Here is a 22,067-nt window from a genome sequence, read left to right as displayed (position 1 = left end):
TGCCATGACATTAACTGGGATACTGTTCCTGACAGCTTGTAGTCCATCTTTGTGTGGAATGTTGGTGCAGAGGGCTTCTATATCCATAGTGGCTAGGATGGTGTTTTCAGGAAGATCACTGATGGATTGTAGTTTCCTCAGGAAGTCAGTGGTGTCTTTAAGATAACTGGAAGTGCTGGTAGTGTAGGGCCTGAGGAGGGAGTCTACATAGCCAGACAATCCTGCTATCAGGGTGCCAATGCCTGAGATGATGGGGCATCCAGGATTTCCAGGTTTATGGATCTTGGGTAGCAGATAGAACACTCCTGGTTGGGATTCCAGGGGAGTGTCTTTGTGGATTTGTTCTTGTGCTTGTTCTTGTGCTTTATTCTATTGTTCAGTATCTTGAAGCATATTAGATTCAAACTTGCTTCTTATACAGCTCATTCATTTTCACTTTCCCACGGATGCACTGGGGTAAAATTCAAATAGGTTTATGGGGTGGTATTTTCTTCAGTTTGGATTTGTTTTTGTTTGATTTCCTGAAAGGACTTGCTTTGGACATTTTTGGAAGTTGTTCATTGTGCACGCTAGCTTTCATTCCTTGGTGGTTGTGTTTTCCCCCTAGCTGCAGGAAAGTCATATTTTATCACTTTTATATAAGTGTGTATGGTAGTTTTCTTGTTCCTCTATTTATGCATGTTGTCCAGTCAAAGTACAATTTCTGTGAGTTACTGTATACACACGTACATTTTTACTCAGCTGTAGTGCATCTAAATTTTTCTGTACTTTGTTTAACATATTACTGCGCCATATCAGTTTCAATGTTGATATATCAACCAATTTCCCTTGTTTCTCTGTTTATTCTCAGAAGTGGCATATTAGCCTTTCTGCCATACTGTATATGCCTGGATCAAGTCAGCTGTAGAGATAAGCCTGAGCTAGAGATGTTGGATCTAGGTTTCACCAACTTTGGGAGGGTTGGATCTGGTGTTTTATCCAAGTCTGATCTCCAGTTAAAAGCCATTTAATAAAGCCTTTAAGTTTTGATAATTTTAATTCTCTGTTGTGAAGATGTGGAGAGTTTTGTGAGCCTGATTCATCATTATCCTGAATCTTGTACACTCATTTACCCCCCTGACAATCTTGTACAGGTATGTTTTTATAAGTTTTTCTGAATTTTGTTCAGAGTTAAATTATAGCAAAGACGTATTTCACCCTGTCCTGCAAAAGGCTTAGTACACTAGTCAGTGGGCCTGATCCTGCACCCTTTGAAGCCAATAAACACTCCCATTGATATTATTGCATGTGGGACTCAGTGGGAGTGGGAGCTGCAGGTACTCTGCCCCTCACACAACTGGCTTAACTGATAGAATTGAATGGAACTATTTACAGACTACAATGGCCCACTTCCCCTTTAAAACTTCTCTGAGGTACCAAGATTGGCTCAAAAGGACATAGGACTACATGTCCCCATAGTTCAGTGTGTAATCTACTACACCTTACTAATGTACACTGTTCAGTGCAGTGACATCCAGTGGGGATGTCATGTGACTGGTGGCACATCAGTGTAAATGGGAAGAGGTCAGTTGCTAATGATGTATTCAGACAACAAAGCTTTTTTCACCAATCCTCCTTTTCCTTAGGGATCTCCACACTTTTTAAAATGGAAAAATCAAAAATCAAAATTGCTTACTCTAAGCTTCCCCCTCTGAAAAAACAGAAGAGTCAATTAATATATTTAGCTTCATTTTATTATACTTAAAATTTAACTCATAGAAACTGATTTATTTTTGCATGAGATTACCTCAGTTACTCAATCTGTAGGTTCAAATATTTAAATTTTGTTGAAACTTCAACTTAGTTTGAGACTTTCTGATTCCAGGTGTAAATCTCCTTACTAGCAGCTTTAAAGGGAAACTACAGTGTAGTATAAAATATCCTGACCACAATCTCCGATTACAAAGAAGAGGAAATCATTAACATGTTCTTGTGAACAGTATCATATAGGAAGTCACCCTCATTATAGCCTGACAACATAGTTTCAGCTACAGAATAGAAACTCACTATCAATGTATAATAAAGCAAGAGATTTTCAAATTTACACTTGCTATTTAAAAATAGAATGTATTTTAAATTTCGGGGAGTTAAATAGTGGAAATTTAATTTTAAAAACCCACATCTTGTAAATCTCCTGTCCTTAATGTTGAGATGGTGCTGAATTATGAATTACTGTGGTTGACCTGGGTCTGGTACAGCTTAGTAAATATGAATTTGCTAGGGGATTTTGGGAGCAGGGTTCCCTTAGCATCAGACAGGTGGTATCAAAAGTTACTGAGTGAGAGTGTTGAACTTGCATTTGTATGCTGACAACTCTGTACTTTGAATGTTTAATTGGGGCTCTGTGTATTTGTGCTGATCTGGAAGAACTGTCATGGTCAGAACCTAGAAAACAGGCAGAAAACATATAGATGGTGGACTTGGTACTAACTGACTTGGGTCAACTGACTCCTTAGGACAGCACAACAAAGAGAGCTCAGGTGAATGATTGATGAAAAGGTAAATGTCAGTCGTCCTTCAGTCTGTGCCTGTAGTCCCTTCCAAAAATATTAAGCAGGAAAAAAAACAAGTCATGAAACGACTACAGGGCATATTTGGAGGACATGTGACTCCTTGGAGATAAGGGTATAAGTACTGGGGAATAATCCTATGTGCCACTGCCACCCCAACTAATATCTAAGGAAGCTTGTGATGCTGTAGGATGGCCACTATAGCCAACACCCTTCTGCAAGAGACTTTTGGGTCACAGGGTTTCAGGGTAACCAACACGCTGCCCTGGGGACATTTGACAGACCAAGCGCTTGAGAAGAAAAGGAAAAGAAGTCGTCATCTAGAACTGGTAGCTATACCTGCTTTATTTGCCAATCAGGATAATGCCAGTATAGTTACTAAGAGAGTTTATGCTTGGGGAATTGAGGCTTATTAGGAAGAAGCATTATATAACCTTTTTGCTGCTTGTCGGATTCTTTCAAATAAATAGCTTTGCACTGAAGAAAACTTAAGTCAGAGTTTTCACTGGCACTAATACTGTAAATTCTTCCCAGCTGTGAGCCAATAAAAGACCCAAATCTACATGTTCAAATGATGAGCTGTATTTCTCATGACTACACAGGAAAATTTACTGACAGAACTAGACCAGTAGACTGGTAAAATTTCCCATGTAGACACTTACTCTGGAATAAGTGTGTTCACGCAGGGACTTATACTGCCATAACTATATCACTATAGTTCTGCAGGTAAATTTCCCCATTTTGACAAGTCCCAAGTCATGCTACTGGACTTCCTGCTCACAAGTAGCAGTAAAACCATGGCTCGCATCAAAAGAGACAATAGCACTACTCAGTTATGGAGACATAGAAACAGGGGTAGGTATTTCAAGAAGCTGTTTTGCAAGTACATTTTCACAGATCCATATTTGCTACATAACATCTATATCAGTATAAAGTATTAGAACTAGTCACTACAGTTTTAAGTATTGTCCCCAGCAGAAGATGTAAGCCATTGTTCTCTATTGCCCTATGCTGTTGATACCATATAAGAAACTGCAGCTATACAATAATTATAAGAGTCAGTCTCATACAAAGGTCAGGATTACAGACCCTTTGAGTAATGATGGGGGACGAGGACAACTTGCTGTAGATAAAACAGATCAAGTATCTATAGAAACAGGCTTAATGTAAGACTTCACAAGGGAATTATTTAACATGAAAATAATCCATTGATCAGTTGTCACTTCCACTGATTTAGAATCTATCATTTAGATTTAGAATCTAATCTGCCCCTCTCGGTTGCGGGGTGGGAAACAAATCAAACAGAAGAAAGAAGTAGAGAAACACCTCTTTTCATACAAGACTGTCTGAAGGTCCAATAAATGTGATATTCCAGGCTGGTACATTATAAAGAGAAGAATGTTAAACAGGCTTTGGTAATTATCATTGGAGAGTAGGATCTCATTTAGTTTGCACCAAATCCAAACAGGGCAAATGTGTCTCATCTCTCCAGGATGCCGTTTAGAGCCAACTCAAGCACAAATTGTGGAATTTTACAGATAACTTTACAGCGGAATTGTTGTAACAGATCAACGAATAAAGCCTGTGAAGCTAACAACAGGAAAGTTATAGCCACAAAGAGAGGGTACAAGAAAGGAGGAAGAAAGGACTCAGTCTTTTGAGTTATTAGCTGCACTACTCAAGGATATCGCCTTTTTTGACCAGCTTCTTTTTGTTCAGTAATCATTTCAGTGAATTATAAAACTTTTTTTTTAAAACTGGAATGACTCGTTTACTACAAGATGGGAAACCACGTAGCTAAAAACAAGATTTAAGTCTAGCATGCACAAAGTTGCAGGACACTTCACTCCTGTCAATAACAAATGCAATTTTATCCTCTGGATGTCCATAGCTCTTTCCCTTGCTGACCAAAAATTGGCAATTTCCTCACCCTACCCTTTTATTACTGCCACTGAATGCAGCTCTGTCAGTCCTTGGACAGCTGCTTCTCATGGTTGGAGTGCATTTCATTGTTCTGCTGCTGGAGACTCTTCACCAGTTTCTTGCTTCTCTATATGGAACTCTGGGGGAATCAGGTACTGTACCTCTTCAGTACTGATTGCCACTTTATCAGGCTGCAGCCACCGCTTTAAATGTTCCAGGGTGCTGAGGGAAAGAAGAAAGAAGTTAAACATAAGGCAGCAGTAAAAGCCAGTACTGAATTATAAAATGTGGTGGTGTTAACCCTCCACAGGCCTTTCTTCCATTTTATAGGCTCTCCTATGGTTACAGGAAGGATCTATTAACTGACTAATCTGGGTGTCAGAGAAGAAGCAGGAATCCGCTGTGCTCAAGAACATGAATGTTTGGTTCCTGACATCCCCACATGATGTTTTAATGGCATCTGTAACACAAGTCAGGACACTGTCTCTAAGGGACTGCAGTTCAAAATATAGAAAACAGCATCTTTCATGACACAGAACTAGGACCTTTGTGCTATGGAAGAGAACATGCAGCTCAAGCCAGAACAATTTCTGTTTCCTTTATCTGACCTACCTAATGAGGATGCTAATACTTAGCACTTACATAAAACTTTATTTTCAAGGGAGAGAGCTAACAGGAGTACTACAGACTAAGCACAGAAACAGGAGCCAGGAACTCAAGAGTTCTAATCTGAGCTCTGACACCAAGTCCTGCCCGGACCTGATCTTACAAGAAGCTCCTCTCAGGTATCTCACTTGCTGGAGCAGTGTGGACATCAGTGGGGCTCTGCACAGATTCAGGAGCTGGCCTGCATGGAGCTTTTCACTCTAGGATTAGACCTAAATTTTTAAATATTTCCAAACGGAGACATATTCGGCCATATTTTCAGCATGCCTGAGCACCCACCATTCTAAATAAAGCAATTGAAGTCACAGCACCTATGAAAAGCAGGCCCAACATGTGTCAAGTTGGACACCCCAAAATTGAGCCACCCAAAATTAGTGGACTTTTAAAAATTCAGGCCTTACCCTCTTTGCCACAGTCATCCTATGTATAAGGCGGAGATATGACTACTTTCCTGTCTCACTGAAATGCTGTAATAATATCAGTGAATTGCTTGGAAGAGGCAAAGCGTTAAGTCACAATATTACTGTAATGCTGTAATTCCCACACATACACTTCACTAGAAACCTCCAACGATTTTATTTTACTTTTTTAAAAGAAAGCTCTGCTCTATTTGCTAATGGTAATCCCTGAATCAGTCTGACTGGCCTTTCCTCATCATGTTTGTTACCTCTCTTCAGATTCATGTCCCTCCACATAAAATTCGGACTCAAACTTTTCCTGCAGGAACCTATCCCAGCATTCCTTCTTCGCTTGGGCCAGAGTATATAGCATATCCTTGGAGGTCACTTCCTGAGACAAACCCTTAATTCTCATCAGTCTTCTCTCTGGACGGAAGAAAAAGAAGTTTTACTGAAGAAAGAGGAAAAGCAGGTGGTTATGGCGAGAAAGTTTAAATCCAAAGGGTTAGATTAACTCCACATGATTAAATGATATTTAAAAGTTAACTATTTTACTACTACTTGAAATCTGGATGAGTGCATTCTTTTGTTTAAATCAATAGGGTTGTTTTTTAAAAATTCCATTATTGTGGATTTCTTCTTTATTTGGCTCATGTATTAACTTATGCTCACTGTAGTTTTGACAGAGAACAGTGTCATAAGAAGGAGTCAAATTGGGCCAGCTTGTGGTGGCATAACAGGCCAGTATTTCTTTTTGGAGGCTGTCATTTTGTGCTCCAGACGCTAAGTTGTCGTTTTAAGACGTAAGTCTCTAGCCCTTGTGGTTGCAAAGATTGTGAAACCTTGCAACTCTGCACACAGGCTGAAACAATAACTGTGAGGTACAAAGTGTTCCTATTAGTTGCAAGAGGGTACTGACTCCGAAACCTAGTCATAAGAATTTAAGTGTCAACATTAACTATTTAACAACTGATCAAAGCACAAGAGAAGAACTGATATCAGGACATGTACAGTGTGCAAGAAAGAAGAGGGATGATCACATTATGAAGATATGCACAACTACTGTGAGTGACTTCTTTTTTTGGTCTCTTTAGTGTGCAGGACTTAGGAAAGTACCACTGGTATCTGTTTTAAGTCTTTCTCCCCCAAGCTGGACAGTGGTCACAGATGAAGAGTAAACTGCATTTCTCTCCATAAGCACACAACATATTTGATAGAAAGATTAGAAGTGTTCCAAAATGTTTCACAAAGCAATAAATTAGATATGGGTAATTCAGAACATATTCCCCATTCATAGTGAAATGCAGTGGAAACTATTTTCAGAGGAGGAACAGTGGTTAACTCTGAATTATTTTTGAAAGAAGGTGTGGGATCTTTAATTCACCCATAGAAATACCCAAAAATGTGTAGAAAGGGCCTCAATTTTAACAGCCCAGCTGAAGCTCAACCAAGCTAATTTTGCAGCTCCTCAGATTGCCAGTACTTCAGTGCACTATCAACATTGGGTACAAGTCAAAGCCTCATGTGGCGCCTGAGTCCAGAGCCTTTTAATTCAGAGGGATGAGTGTCATCCCCCTAGTTACAATTACATTAACAGAGATACAGAAGCCCTCACTATTCTCTAAACTTACTTTCTGACTGAAGCAAACTCAGAAATCAGAATTTTAATATCTACTCACCTAACGATGCTAAATATATCTCTGAATCTTTCAGAGGTGCCCAGGGCTTCAGATTTGCTTGGAAAGAACCATCTGGTTCTTCATCCTGGCTTTCTCCACTGATGTGAGAATCTGTGAATGAATCTGTAAAGGCATCACTAAAGTCTTCTTTCTGATCTGGATCTGGCAGACAGGAACAGATTTCAGCCCAGAGGTCCTGGCTTGACCTAGTCACTACAGAGTCAACATTCTCAATCATTTTCATTATGCAGAAGTCCTGAAAAAATACATGTGATGAATTGTAAGCATCACCTGTAAAACAATGTTTCCATCTACACATGATTTTTTTCCCCAGCCTTAAGTCTAAATAGATTTTAGATTTCTAGAAAGCTCCTTTCAGAAAATCACAAAGTCTAGTTTCTCACTTTCCATAAAGGGAAATTTGTACTAATAGATTGTATTTGTATACTGGGATTATGTGATCTATTGCTGTATGAGTCATAATAGAATGATTCAGAAAAGCTTGCACCTCAGTCAGTTTAAAATAATCTCCAGTTTACACTATATTTTGTAAAGAGCCACCCTGATTTTGATGGGTCCATCCTGTGATTTACAGGTCATTCAGCTAAACCTGAAATTTTCAAACCAAACACTACTTCATAATGCAGCAATTCTGCCTCAGTGAACAAAGTCTCAGGTTTGCCAGAGCCTATTCACATGCACCAAAAAGGCATGATTACAAAAATCTTGTTGCTCAGATTATGTAAATCCCAAAAAGCCAAGTGTGGTTGAGGTCCAGGTCCCATTTTATGCACATCCCCATTCAGCGAGAGACTAGAGCTGGGTAAATAACTGGGGGGAGGCTGCCCATCTTCCAGGCAGGGCACATTCTTTGCCTCAGGGGGCATGGGCGAGGCATAAAAATAAAGGCTCAAAATCTCAGCAGGGTCAAGTCCAAAGGATGGTGGAGCTGCCAGTGGCCGCATCATGGAGGCCCATCAGCCTCGGGGAGCTGCTACTACCTCTTGGGGGAACAGCCTCCCAGACCTTTCCCCAACTGAAGCCAGAGGTGCGCTGACAGCCCCTCCCGGTACAGAGGCAGCAGCGACACCCCAATACCCGCAGAGCCCAAGGCCCCATCTACCTGAGTCGCTCACTGCCACCCCCTCTTCCTTCCAGGGTAGGACGAATGGGGATGTACTGAGTTTTCACTGACGTATAGCCGGACCAATCAGCTATCGGAAGGGCAGCTCTGCCGTGCCAGCCATTGGCTACAGGAAAGTGCCAATTACTCCTCGTCCTGGAGCGAAGGGGCGGGAAACGTAGCGCGGTTTTTGGCGTGACGCCATCTTGAAACCGGGCGGAACTTGTCCTCTTCTAATCACAAACGGAGCGCGGGAGGGCAAGTCGTTGTTACTCATCGTAAAGGGGGAGGGGGTCGTGAAAGTGGGTCTGTCCGCGGTATGAGGGCTCGGAGGAGGCCCTAGTGCGCCTGCGCAGGTGAGGCTGCTGCACTGACCCACTCCACTTCCGCAGGGGCAGCGCGGGGTCCTGGGCGGGTACGCTAGGGAAGGACGTAGCGTTCCCCGCGGGCTCTGTGGGCACCGGAGTCCCTGCTCCGCTGGGCGGGGCCGAGCTGCGCCGCGCCCTGCCGCCCGCCGGAGAGCGCCCTTCCGCGGCGCCACCTGCCCGCCTCGATCCGAGCCCGGGGGCGCCCCTCAGCCTCCTTCGCCCGGCGCTGGGGCCCCCAGCCAGTCCGGGGCGAGGGCTGCCCGCGCCGGCCGGTTCCCGCAGGCTCGAGCGGGGGGAGGGTTTGTTTTGTTTGCCTCCGATTCTAACTCGCTGGCACTGGAGTCAGAGGCTTGATTTTACAAACCCTGGTCAGTCGCTGAGCGCACAGCCCGGGACCCGCCCCGCTCTGCGCGCCCGCTCCTGGCTGCAAGCGCGAAGGGAGGGAGGCGAGGAGAAAGCTGGAAAGTGTCCAGCCCTCTCAGGAGCTTGCACGTTCCCTGTGCCAGTGGGACACACGTGTTGTTTCCCAGCGGGATGTTTTTATTCCCGAGTGACGTGTTGCCTTGCACTGCGCTGCACCTGCTAATCGCTAGTGGTAAAGGTCGGGGGTGGACCAAACCTCTTCAGATAAGTGAAGGGGCAGGAGCTTTAGCACGTCGGCGAGCAGCATTTACACCTTAATGTGAATAGCGAATTTTTAAAAGGTCCTGGTGTAGCTAACTTTTACACTACCACCTCAGACTTACAAACCCCTCGGGAGCGGAGGTGGTTCCTAACTCTGAAATGTTCCTAACTCTGAACAAACCGTTATGGTGGTTCTTTCAAAAGCTTACAACTGAATATTGACTTAATACGGCTCTGAAACTTTATTACATAGAAGAAAAGTGCTGCTTTCCCTTTATTTTTTAGTAGTTCACGTTTAAGACGGTACTGTACTGTGTTTGCTTTTTTTTCTCTTCTTTTTTTTTTTAATCTCTGCTGCTGCCTGGTTGCGTACTTCCGGTGCCAAATGCAGCGTGTCCTTGACTAGTCAGTTCGTAACACTGGTACTCCAAGGTTCTACTGTAATAACTTGCCACTGATCATGCTCTGATTCTTATATGCCTAAACTGATTGTGTAATTAAGCAACCTCTAAATAGGTGGAGAACGCTGTAGGTAATAATCAGCAATTTTCTCAGGGGGAATCTGCTGACAAATTAGTATGTTGCATAACATCTTGAATCCCTGCTGTTGCTTTCAGTTTTGCCAGAGTTCTCCAGGTGCATTCTTTAAAACTAACAAACTTTTGATTAATATTAAAAGAGTGGCTTTTTTTGAGTTATTTTAAGTTCTGTAAAGAGATGTAAAAAACTTTTTTATCACTTAAGTATGAAGTGGTTTGTCACATACGCACCCTTGCTTTAAGGCTTTCTCTTTTAGGAAAATTCCCACAGTCCATTAATTCTCGGCTCCACAACACAATAGCATCGATAGTTATACAAGTTAAAATAAGTGAGGTACTGAAATAATTTGTGATCTGAAGATTCATTGCTTGTAGGGGTATAGAAAGCATTTCTTCCCCTGCCCCTAATGCATAGCATAGCACAATTGTTTGGGGTGCATTTAAGGGGCTTTGTCTTGAAGAAACCAGTTTTGGCCATTGCTGGTGGTCAGATACCAGATCAGATGGAGTCAGTGGTCTGATCTTATTCCCATCTAGGGAGTGGTTGCTTTTTCACACTGACTTCAAATAAATCACGATTTGAGGACTTCAATAGCTCAGACATAGGTGACAAGTTTTTCGCAGGAGTGGGTGAGTGAGATTCTGTGACCTGCGTTGTGGGGGGGGGTCGGACTAGATGATCATAATGGTCCTTTCTGACCTTAATAACTATGAATCTATAATTGTACTGGGAATGAATCCTTAATTCTGATGTACATGTCACAGTGGGACTGCCTTCAGGCTTTTCCCATCTGATTTTCTTTAACATCTTTTAAAACCAGTGGAGCAGGGGAGAGGAAATCTCTCAGCTGAACAAATGCTAGTCAACTCTCATATTGCAAATAAAGTTTTAAAACTGAAAATAAATAATCCACCTCACCCTTGTAATATTAACTGACATCACATTTATACCATCTCAGCGCTGCATTCTGCACCACAGAGATCTGTACTTTAATCAGAAAATATTATATGTTAAAGCATTAGTTTCACTACTATTCAATATTAAGCTCCACCTGTGCTTTCTGCAGAACGAGTAAAATCTTTCTGGCAAAAGGAATAACTGAAAAAATTAATGATCTTTAGAAATCCTGTATGGGTATCAATATTATTTTGTTATGAGTTTCGGGCAGAGGTAACCTGGAGTTAGCCAGATATAATAAGTCACAAAAGTAATTCTTTCTTTTACTTGCCTGTGATATATCCTAGAGCTAGGTTACAAGATTTCATTTAAAACAACTCATGATTTGTGTGAGACTGTTCTTCCTGTAGGGGGAAAAAATGATCTGAAAAAAGGGTTTGATGTTCTGTGAGTGAGTTTTACCCTAAAGATGTCCTTGGAAGAAAGGCTATAGACGTGCAAAATATCCTCTGCCTATGGCCATGAGCCTGGAGTTCTGGGTCACCCTTCTGCCAATCATGGTACTACCTGGAGAGAGTAATGGTCTCCCTTTTGAGGTGAGAAGCCAATTCCTCACACTCTCTTTTTTGAGAGGAAGGTGTCCTTGAAGACTAAACTTGTCTCTGGGTGGTCAATAAAGTATGTCAAGGAACGGGTAGTGGACATGGAGAATTTGTTACTAGCTCAACGCTATTTGTAATTTTCAGTTTTAACAGGATCCTGCAGTAAGCCCTGGTGGGGGTGGGGGTGGAGTTGGGCATTCCCCTTGCCTTTCCCAGCATTCTGGGTCAGACCAAGACAGAAAGCCATGTTTTAGCCTTCTCTTTGCTTTTTCCATCTCTTACTTACTGCCTGTCACTTCCTTTTCATCATTGTTTGCATATGTGTATCACATTGGTCATGAAAGTTGAGTAATTATAGAGACCCTATGGTTTAATTCTGGTTTCCCTTTGCTTTGAGGGCAGGAGATGGGAATGACTGACCAGTACAGAAGACTGTGATTGAGAAGTACAGGGATTTAAAGGTTATTCCCCCCCCTTACTAAATGTACAGAGAGCAGAAGGTTCAGAGAGATGAAAATCCACCCTGGCAGAGACTCTGCATCTACCTAGCAGCCATCTGTAAAGTAATATTTGGACTCTCAAAGCTGCAGTCTTTAATGGCTTCCATCAATCCACACATCAATAGCATTAAATCCACTTAAACTAAAAGCTGGGCAACTGATATTCTGCAAACTGTTGTGGCATGTGGGAGAAAAAAATCAAAATCAGGATGATGTGGTGGTATTTTAGTGAAAATAGGTGTTTGAGCTCCAGTACCCTGGCCAAACTCTTATTTATCTAGCTTATGTCTTTTCTGCTTGGTTACCTCAGCAGCTTTGGTTGGATTCATCCTTTACTTCGTGTCCTAAATTGGCGTGTGGCTGTGACATTACACATTGTATAATCTGGACTGTTGAACAGCTGTCTCCTCAATTCTCCAGCCTGAGGTGGCTTTTATACTGCTCTGCTGTGAAAGTAACCACTCCTGGTCTGCCCTCACATATATTCCCAGCTATATTATATGAGCACCATGGCCAGCTACTCTTGAATTACACTGCAGAGCAACGCCAGCAAATTCCCAGTCCCAGACTTTTTCCCAGAAATGTGCATCTTGTACTGCCTAGCCCTCTCCTGGATAATACAAGCTTATATAAAATCTGTCATTTTATTAATAGAAAATGATATGCAGAAATCCTGATATCCCAAGTGAAGTTTCCTAAACACTTCAATCCAAGCATACTGATTGGAGTAAAACAAGTTTATTAACTACAGAAAGATTTTAAGTGACTACAAGTAATGAGGCATAAAAATAATAATTGGATACAAATACATTTTTATCCAATTATGACAAAATTTAGCACACTCTTGGAAAAAGGAATGAACATAAAAGTACAGGCTGTCACAGTAGCATTGCTGTATATTGTTACACAGGGTGATAGGTTTAAGGTATATTTCTACTCTGAAAGGTTACTGAAATAACAGATTGTTTGTCTTGATTACTTCGGCATCAAATGTGCTTAATTTACAGGTCAGAGTCTCTTCCAACACCCAATCCTGCAAACTCAGCATAGGCTCTGACAATCAATCTGGGTTTTTTCCATCTTGCATATCATCATTAGCAAAAATAGCTCTGCAGGCCAGATTAAGCTCAGTGACATCTGTGCACTACATTGAAATGGAAGGGATTGCACAAGCATCGCTACCTCACAGACATCATTACAGCAGAATCTGAAGACAGTAGGGCTGCACTGATATCACTGGCTGGAAGTTAGAAAAAAATTCTGGTGCATTTCCTGGAACAGGAACTGCAGCTCACTCTCTCATTGCTGTGTTGGCTTTGAGAGACTAAAAGGATTACAAGCTAATAAAAACTTATGTGCTGACTCTAATGATAAAAAATACAATACAACTGACCACATATACACAAGGAGTAAGAAAATGCCATTGCACTCTTCAAAGCCGAACTTTACTTGAAGTAGCTCCCCAGTAATCAGGGGACTGTTATAAAGCCCTTAAATGACACAGATTCCTCCCCACTTCCTTGAATTTTGAGAAGCAATTTTTAGTTGCTGCAAAATATAGAAATGCAGGAGCTGTGTTTATGTGCTATAATAGTCTGTATACTTACAGACTTGTGTAGCAATAATGTTTAGTTTTTTCCTTTAGACATTCAAGTTGTGTTTGTAATGTTGGTTAATTTCTTAATTAAAGAAAATGAATTTAAGGGCTTATGTGAGTCCAGTGACATCTTCATATCTTCGGAATGGGTGAAACTTCAAAAACACAAGTCAGTGTTGGTCATAACACAGAGAAGGGCAGAAAAGTGATAACTGGATACAGAACCTTTTATTTCTATACTGCTAGTTGGAATCCAGCCCAGGTTAGTGGTGACGGAAAGCTGTTGCCATGTGTGTTTGGGCATTTAATTCCATATTCCCTGGGAATAAGTGTCCACATCATATGAACAATCATCAGTTAGCCCTAACTGACACCTCTGTTCCTAAACTGAGGTACCCTTTTATTCATGGAGGTACTTTCTCTAGGTCCATGTTAAGACATGTTGGCAAAGCAATATGAGGAATTCTTGCATTGCAGCAATCCCTGCTCTGTCTATTGTTTGGTCAGAGGACTTGATTCTTCAGAGTTGGTAATGAGGCACATCATGTAACATAAATGTAGTGGTTGCTAAAATTGTTTAATGGCTATAGGATGTTTATATCATTTTAATCTTGGCCATTTGTGATTGGGAAGGATTTGAGTTTTGCTGGGTGTTATCCGAGCTTGTTTTAAAGTCTCTCTCTCTCTCTCTCTCTCGCTCTTTCTGCACCCCCCACAATGACTGGCATGCAAGGCCTGGGAGGCCACTGTGCATTTCTGAGACATGAGCCGTGTGCTGCAGTGTGCTATATTTACTGTGCTCATGGGACTGTTGCTCACAAGAACCATGGCCTGGACTTCAAGTGGGAAAACACATGCTGAGCTACTCAACAACCTTTACAGTGAGTACCACCAGCAACCCCTCAGGGCTCACATTTAAAGCTGATGATGAAACTTCTCAGCACTTTAACAGTTGTAGGTTTGATTTTCACACTAGACTGAGTGGGATTGTAATCCATCATTCTAAAATGTCCTGCAGTAGTCTCGGCACTTTTATCTTCAACCACTTCAGAATCTGGATGTCACAGCCTGAAACTGTTCTGTTTCTAATCCTAAACAGGTTTCAGAGTAGCAGCCGTGTTAGTCTGTATTTGCAAAAAGAAAAGGAGTACTTGTGGCACCTTAGAGACTAACATATTTATTTGAGCATAAGCTTTCGTGAGCTACAGCTCACTTCATCAGATGTAGCTCACGAAAGCTTAAGTGAGCTGTAGCTCACGAAAGCTTATGCTCAAATAAATTTGTTAGTCTCTAAGGTGCCACAAGTACTCCTTTTCTTAATCCTAAATAGGACACGATACTAGGATTAGTAGGAAAAACTATCCAGACCCAAAGTCTCTCATATGTGTCTCTTATTTGGGTATGTGCAAAACACCTCTTGTTTGATTCTGTAATCAATTACATAGAGCATAGAGAGACTGAAGCTGATGTAACTGACTTCTACAGACAGTGCTCTATGCGGTTAAGTCCAATGAGCTGTCTTGGGACTAGAATAGTTATTGGTATTCCCATTCCATTTTGGGCAACTGATTTGGGTTGCAACTGTAATAGCTTTGAATTCCCCTGTTGCTAGAGCCACATATCTGTTCTCTCAGCGGGAGTTACTGCAGAGAAATTAGGAATGAAGGAACTGTGTACTTCTCTGCAGTCATTCTCCTTAACTTCATAATTTTACATCCTGCCAAGGTGCCTTAATATGACTTCAAGAAACCACGTAAGGGGGTCAGAGTGTAATTAAATCTGTCCATTTAGTCCTTTGCCTCTATGTTGATACTGCCAAGTGTGGTGCTTGGTAATGCAGGCACTTGCTTGCTAGGAACTGAGCTGAGATTGTCAACTCATTTGATGCAGAGCATCAAACTGCTATTGGAAGGTAGCTACTTTTACTCACTAGTAACCTGGGATAGATCTGAACCACAAACCTGGAGACATGCAAGTAGCTCTATTGCCTATCCCTCCCGAACCCTCCACTGCCTCTGTCCAAACTTGAATATGTTACAGTTCTAAATAGCTGAAATCTTTCTTTCCATCTTTTTTTTATTTAAGAAAATGGAGTGATTAAATCTCAACGGGTCTTGGATGTGTTAATGGCCACAGATAGAGCCCACTACGCCAAGTATTTCCCATACATGGATTCTCCTCAGTCAATAGGTAAGAAATTTGTAGCGGATTGACACTTTTATGGTGTGTGTAATGGCTGCACTAATCTCAGTGATTGAACGGTGGAGGGAAGACATAGGGTGAGTTTGTACATCTAGGTTTACTATGCAAGCAAGTCTTGCCTATATGGAATAGTGTCAAGGATGGAAAAGAGGAACATTTCATGTGCACTCTTACTGCTGGCTCATCAAGAAGAGTATCAGCATGAGTCTACTTGTGGGTTTCTTTGGGAGAAACAGAAAAAGGATCTGCCCTTTGGATGCTGGGAATGTTCAGATGTGATCATGGAGCCACTATATTTAAAGAACAAAACTCTTTATGAAGCATAGAAAGAACAATGGTGGGAAGATTAGCCCTGATGGTTGGTAGACCATTGTTTCTTGACACAAGGTATGACTACATTTAGGGCAGTGTATAGTGTACTGACACTTGCATGTCCCGCTGGCATGGGTGGGCAAGGAGAGTGCCCAATATGCCTGAACTCTAGGCTATATACCTTACCAGCTCACATCTACACTGCTATTTTTAGCAGTGTAGTGTCCTGTTGCTGGAGCATTTCCCTGCCATAGTGAAAGGCTACGGCAGCTCCCCCCCACCCAAGCCTTTCTTTGCTGCCTCCCTGACTGCAGCCTTTCATTGCTGCATGTAGTTACACACTGTAGTGGCAAGTGTGGATACAGGCTTCAGTGAAAGCAGGCTGCAGCTACATGTGTAGTGAGTGTATGCTACATACTGCTGTAAGTGTAGACAAAACAGATAGCTCAAAAAGCTATTGGTGTGAATTTCAGAAGTGCAGTGCGCCTACTAATCCAGTTGACTTCAGTAGGAGTTGTGTTGTGCATGCTCAGTATCTCTGAGAATAGTTGTTTGTGAGCCAGAAAAGAGGAAATCCTTAAAACATCTGTAGATTCAAAAATCAAATAGATAAATGCAAACAGTGTAAACTGAAAGGAGAAAATAGTAAACAGTATTTCTGTATGCCCTGAGTAAAGTATTCGGTGCTCTCAGAAACTGGATTGTGATACTTAGAGCGAAAGACTCCAGGAAATAACTTTTTCCTTCCACATGCAAAGTCAGAAAATGTTTTTTTTTGTTTTGTTTTTTGTCTTTTTTTTTGTTTTTTTAAAAAGGATGGCTCCAAGATAATAGGAAAAATCCTGTCTCTGCAATAAAATCCATGGCACCTATCACCTTGAATCACAAAGCATGTTTGAATTGGGGGAGGAGATGTTAGGGGAAATAAAAATTTGGGGTTAGGCTGTAGAATTCCTGTATTTGTGGGATGAAGCCATTTTGTGACTTGCTCATTCATGAATACAGGTGTCCGAGGGGTAGCCATGTTAGTCTGTATCAGCAAAAACAACAAGGAGTCCTTGTGGAAAAATACAGTCCTACTGTATTTTTCACTCCATGCACCTGATGAAGTGGGTTGTAGCCCACAAAAGCTTATGCCCAAATAAATTTGTTAGTCTCTAAGGTGCCACAAGGACTCCTCATTCATAAATGTCCACATTAACTGAATAGTTTCCATGAAAATATTATGAATGGTGCATATAACTGATATGACTGCAGCTAAACATTACACCCACACTTTTGTTCTAGCGTCACTCCGTTCTACAGGACAGGTCTTTTCCCTAAGTCACAAAGCATAGTAACCATACTTCACATTGATATTTTACCCATGCACACTCAGCCCTGAAAGCTTCCCTCGCAACTTGGTCTAAATCAACATTTTAAATAAACAACTGAAGCTGAAATCTCTATCACTGAGGTATCGCAGCACAGACATCTAAATTTCCTCCAGACACATACATCTGTAGCACGGGCAGATACCGTTGTAGCTTTTCTTCCTCCTTTCCTGAAATCTTGAGGTTGTGAACCTTGAATTATTATCCATTCTGAGACTTCTCCCTGCTGGTTCCACTACCACCTCTCTGTTGATTTCTCAGACAACTTATTTTTCTACACCAAGCATATTGAAATATGTTTGATTTTTTTTTTTTTGGTCTTCTATTTTGAGCTTATCCACTTTGTGGCTTAATGCTAGACAATTTGTGGTATTACAGTACTTAACTATTTTTGGTGGCTATTATCTCCCCTGCCCCTCCCCTTCCTTATGAACAAACTTGTAACAGGTCAGAATTCTTATTGATTGGAGTAATTGCAAAAGTGGGCTCTAAGCAACAGAAGAACTGTTTTGGTTGTGAATGAGCCTGAAAAGTTGTGTTGATTGGAACACTTAGATGGTGATTGGAACAGTCAGGAGCTGAAATATTGCTTTGCTGTCATTAACACCCCCTAGAGGAGGTAGTTTAAGTCAGTACATCACCTCAGATAGGTGGGAGAACAGAAAAGGTTTGCAATATTGAAAGAAAAATAAAAACTAACTGCTTTTAAAGTAGTTAATAGTAATTATTTAGACATGGTCATAATTTCATACTACTTGTGTTTAACTGTCAGTGGGTTTTTTTCAGGATATAAGGCTACAATCAGTGCACCCCATATGGTAAGATAAACTTTACATTCTATTCATAGACTTGGAGGGTAGTTTTAATTTAAAAGATGTAATAGTAAGTTGACATAGGTCTTATATGCTTGAACATTGGACACTGTCTTGTACCACATGACATTTATTACTGGTGTCCTGTACAACTGTGTGAAATGCTTACAAACATTTTAAGGAAGGACAGTCAACCTTGAATAATCACTTTAAACAATAATTCTGTCTTACGAAGGCTAATAATTGAAGTTTTCTATTTTTTTCAAGAGATCCTCTTCCTTTACAAGCCAGATATTTTCTGCTACACATTCCACTAGTGAAATCCATATCCCTAACAACTTTCAAAAATGCTGTCATCAGAATGATTTTGCAAACTCAACATTGCGACACCACTGCAAAATGAGTCCTGGAAAGGAAAAAGTTCTGTTTTAAACATAATATGCTTGCACAATTAGCACAGTTCTGATTGGAAAAACTGGGGGAGGGACATGAGAGAAATTAATATCTCTGTGTGAAAGTGTGCATCATGATATCATCTTGTTGGTGTTATCCCCATAGCATGCCCATGCTCTGGAGTTGCTGAAGGATCAGCTAGTGGAAGGAGCAAAGGCCCTGGATGTGGGATCAGGAAGTGGTTACCTAACAGCTTGCTTTGCTAGAATGGTGAGCAAAGTACAAGATTTGCTTCTTTGCTTGAGATAAATATGAAGAGAAGTAATCTGCTTCTTAAAGCAAGCTATTGTGATTTTTCTCCCCAGATCAGCTTAAACAAGAGATAAATGTGATCCTTCCAGTCAGCTTGAATATAAACAGATGGTGTATCTGCCGCAGAAGTACGATCTAGTAGACAAATTAACCCAGTATATACTGAAAAGGGAGTGAATTAAGTGCCATATACAGAAACGGTCACTTTCTGATTTTCACTTGCTTTGTTGAACTTAAGAAACATACTCTACAAAAAATGACTTAATGAAAAGAGTTTTTGAAAATAGACTCTTAGAGCACTAGAAGATTGCCCATGACACTCTCCTACCAGGGAATTTGGTTACATTTTCAAAAAGAAATCCTGACAAGGAAGGCTTTTGGTTCCTCTCCCAATCCACCTGTAGCAGGTGCCTACATCTTTCCTAATGAATGCTGATTAGGAATCCCCATAGACTGGGCTAGTCATCTTTTGGGTAAGAGTGTGAGTGTGTACATACGTATACATGTTACCTGAAAGATGACTAGCCCAGTCTATGGGGATTCCTAATCAGCAATCAACAAGAATCAATGGGCTTAAATTGCAGCAAGGAAGGTTTAGGATGGACATTAGGAAAAGCTTCCTAACTCTCAAGGTGGTGTAAAGGACTGGAATAAATTGCCTAGGGAGGTTGTGGAATCTCCATCAGTGGAGATTTTTAAGAATAGGTTAGACAAACACCTACCAGGGATGGTCTAGATAATACTTAGTCCTGCCATGAGTGCAGGGGACTAGACTAGATGACCTCTCAAGGCCCCTTCGAGTCCTATGACTCTATAAACCGGATCACCCATCATTAAAACCAACTTAATACAGAATTTGACCTCCTAATCAGATATTCCCCATAATAGACAATTCCCTGGAAATTCTCTCTAATCCTTCCACTGCAACAGTAAAACACCCTGTAAAATGCACAATCTCTGTATGCACATAATGAAGCATCTGTCTGTTTTCAGGTGGGTCCCGCAGGGAAGGCAGTAGGCATAGAACATATTGAAGAGCTGGTCCGTGAATCCATTAGAAATGTGAGAGAAGATGATCCAACTCTGCTCACTTCTGGACGTGTGAAATTTCTGGGTGAGCTCTGTAGCCCATGGTTGGTGTTTCATTCCTGTACCTGAATGCATTGTAGTCTGGCAGTGCTTAGCCCTTGCTGTTTCTGGAGACCTGCCTTTCTGTGGTTGGCATAATTTTCTTAGTACTCAGGTGCTGGTCACAGTAGTATTAATTAAGAAAATATTTTTCTGTTGAATAACTAAATTTCCACAGGCAAGTACAAATTAAAGGTTAGGTGGCTAATAGCACTGACTTGAAGCCATATATAATGTAGGCAGGTGCCCTTCAATTGATCTTTCTCCAAGCAGCTCTTTCAATACAATTTTGTCCTTATGGGTGTGCAACAACTCTTTTATGTCAGTACTAAGCCCCTCTTAAGTAAAGATTGCTGTTAATACCAATTAACTGGGTTTGGTTTTTGACTGTATCTCCATTGGAAACTACCAACTCTGATGTGACCCATCAAATTTAAACCTAGGTCTCTGGAGTCCTCTGTCTGCACTAACCTCCTTTGTCACGTAGGTTCCGTCCCAATTCTGGTTCTTCCTTCCTCTAATGGTGTTGCCTGTTTCCAAAATCTATCTTCCTTTAAAAATTAACTTTATAGAGCAGCCTATCTTAGTAGGCTTCTTGTAGAAATCCAAATTGCCAACACAATTAACATACAAAAGCCTTCCTCACATTACCTTTCAAGTGAAAGGAAAGATAGAGGGTTCTCTAGGTTGAGTTGCCACATGAACAAGGATCTTCATTGCACATTCCCTCTCTGCAGTTGGAGATGGCAGGCAGGGATACCCTGAAGAAGCACCTTATGATGCCATCCATGTTGGAGCAGCAGCAGACACTGTACCAAAGGAGGTAAGAATGAACAGACGTCATCTGTCTGCATTCATTCCCTCGCACCCGTGTCTGTTACAGAACTGGAATAGCTTCCTTTCTGTTCTGTGTGAAACTGGCAAACCTGTAAATGTCTTTGGGGGACATAGTAGACCTCATAATCAGTTTTACTTTTGTCTTTCTTTCCTTGTTTAAACTGTTTCTGGTCCTTGCTGATATTGACTCTTCTGTTTGCCAGTTGCTGAAAGAGTTGAAGCCAGGTGGCCGGTTGATTTTGCCAGTTGGGCCTGCAGGTGCAAACCAGGTTCTGATGCAGTATGACAAAACCAGTGATGGGAAAATCGTGGAAACGCAACTGATGGGTGTGATCTATGTTCCCCTGACAGATAAGGAGAAGCAGTGGCCTCGGTAAAAAAATATGTTTCCCTGATTGTAATGTCTTTTGTTCCACTTGCCCTTATCACTGGCATGATGTTGACGACGCTCATTCCTCCAGAATCTGCTGGCTGAAAGATCCATCCCCAGAATCCTACCAGATGCAGCCAGCAAGACTAAGGGAAGGGGCATACATGCTCGGGCACAGCAAGAGAACTGTGTGCATCTCCTTGTATTTTAGAGACTAAAGAATAATGGAGCATGCTAGCTTCCATCACAATTTGGCCTTTTGTTTTCATAAATATTCTATTCATGTGCATTATCATTGTAAAGGAAGATTCTGAATTTATGCACAGCAGTAACACAGTTTCCTTTTTTTCCACCCATAGGGATGAAGTCTGACAGAATATCATTTACAAAATCATCTTGGAAAGCTCATGAAACAGTTCCTGAAGAAACAACTATAGATGTATATGGCTTTGCTTTATAAATCAATTTTTTTTAAACTTGGACACATCACAGAGGCTTTTTTTTTTTTTTTAAAGAACTCAATACGGAGGAGTGAAAAGAATATTCCTCCAGATCAATCAGCACCCAGTTCCTAAGCTGTGGAGATTTTGTCTGATTTCTTCCTGAACTGAGTAAAACCAGATAAGCCCAGTTATCCTCTTTGGTCGGCTCCACATACAATATCTATGTAAATAGAGAATGGAGAGTGTGCAATACTGTTACAGATTTGAGAATTCATTTGTATTGTACTTGATTAAATGGTAGTGCATTATATTCATCACTTGCTCATCAGATGCTTGAAGAAAAATTACAGTATGTATGTGATCTGTTTAATCTTAACATACAGGAACTCCTCACTTAACGTTGTAGTTATGTTCCTGAA

General features: G+C 41.1%; 2 protein-coding genes across 11 annotated transcripts; one reads left to right on the top strand and one right to left on the bottom strand.

The window, feature by feature from the left end:
* Positions 1–2,097: 2,097 nt before the first annotated feature.
* CCDC32 (coiled-coil domain containing 32) lies at positions 2,098–8,464 on the bottom strand. 3 transcript variants are annotated; one of them, XM_038405161.2, is made up of 4 exons: positions 8,339–8,464; positions 7,216–7,471; positions 5,806–5,962; positions 2,098–4,694 (listed from the first exon to the last, which is right to left on the bottom strand). In XM_038405161.2, the coding sequence occupies exons 2-4, from the start codon at positions 7,457–7,459 to the stop codon at positions 4,556–4,558; spliced, it is 540 nt and encodes a 179-aa protein (XP_038261089.1). In that variant the 5' UTR covers positions 7,460–7,471; positions 8,339–8,464; the 3' UTR covers positions 2,098–4,555. The 3 variants fall into 3 exon arrangements, with proteins under 3 accessions (XP_038261089.1, XP_038261090.1, XP_043371872.1); XM_038405162.2 differs by having other exon boundaries at positions 8,217–8,341; XM_043515937.1 differs by lacking the exon at positions 8,339–8,464 and having other exon boundaries at positions 7,216–7,493.
* An 81-nt stretch (positions 8,465–8,545) lies between these two features.
* Positions 8,546–21,962, top strand: LOC119856982 (protein-L-isoaspartate(D-aspartate) O-methyltransferase-like). 8 transcript variants are annotated; one of them, XM_043515933.1, is made up of 10 exons: positions 8,549–8,694; positions 13,560–13,635; positions 14,200–14,347; positions 15,552–15,656; positions 18,140–18,171; positions 18,724–18,828; positions 19,864–19,984; positions 20,736–20,821; positions 21,039–21,208; positions 21,565–21,962. In XM_043515933.1, the coding sequence occupies exons 3-10, from the start codon at positions 14,230–14,232 to the stop codon at positions 21,575–21,577; spliced, it is 750 nt and encodes a 249-aa protein (XP_043371868.1). In that variant the 5' UTR covers positions 8,549–8,694; positions 13,560–13,635; positions 14,200–14,229; the 3' UTR covers positions 21,578–21,962. The 8 variants fall into 8 exon arrangements, with proteins under 8 accessions (XP_038261080.1, XP_038261088.1, XP_043371868.1 ...); XM_043515934.1 differs by having other exon boundaries at positions 8,687–11,363; XM_038405152.2 differs by lacking the exon at positions 13,560–13,635 and having other exon boundaries at positions 8,546–8,694.
* The last annotated feature ends 105 nt before the right edge of the window (positions 21,963–22,067 follow it).

This window comes from Dermochelys coriacea, chromosome 6 (assembly GCF_009764565.3).
Source record: "Dermochelys coriacea isolate rDerCor1 chromosome 6, rDerCor1.pri.v4, whole genome shotgun sequence".
In the NCBI taxonomy this organism is placed as follows: domain Eukaryota; kingdom Metazoa; phylum Chordata; order Testudines; family Dermochelyidae; genus Dermochelys; species Dermochelys coriacea.
Note: the sequence above shows the minus strand (reverse complement) of the source record. Positions and strands in the feature narration are given on the sequence as shown.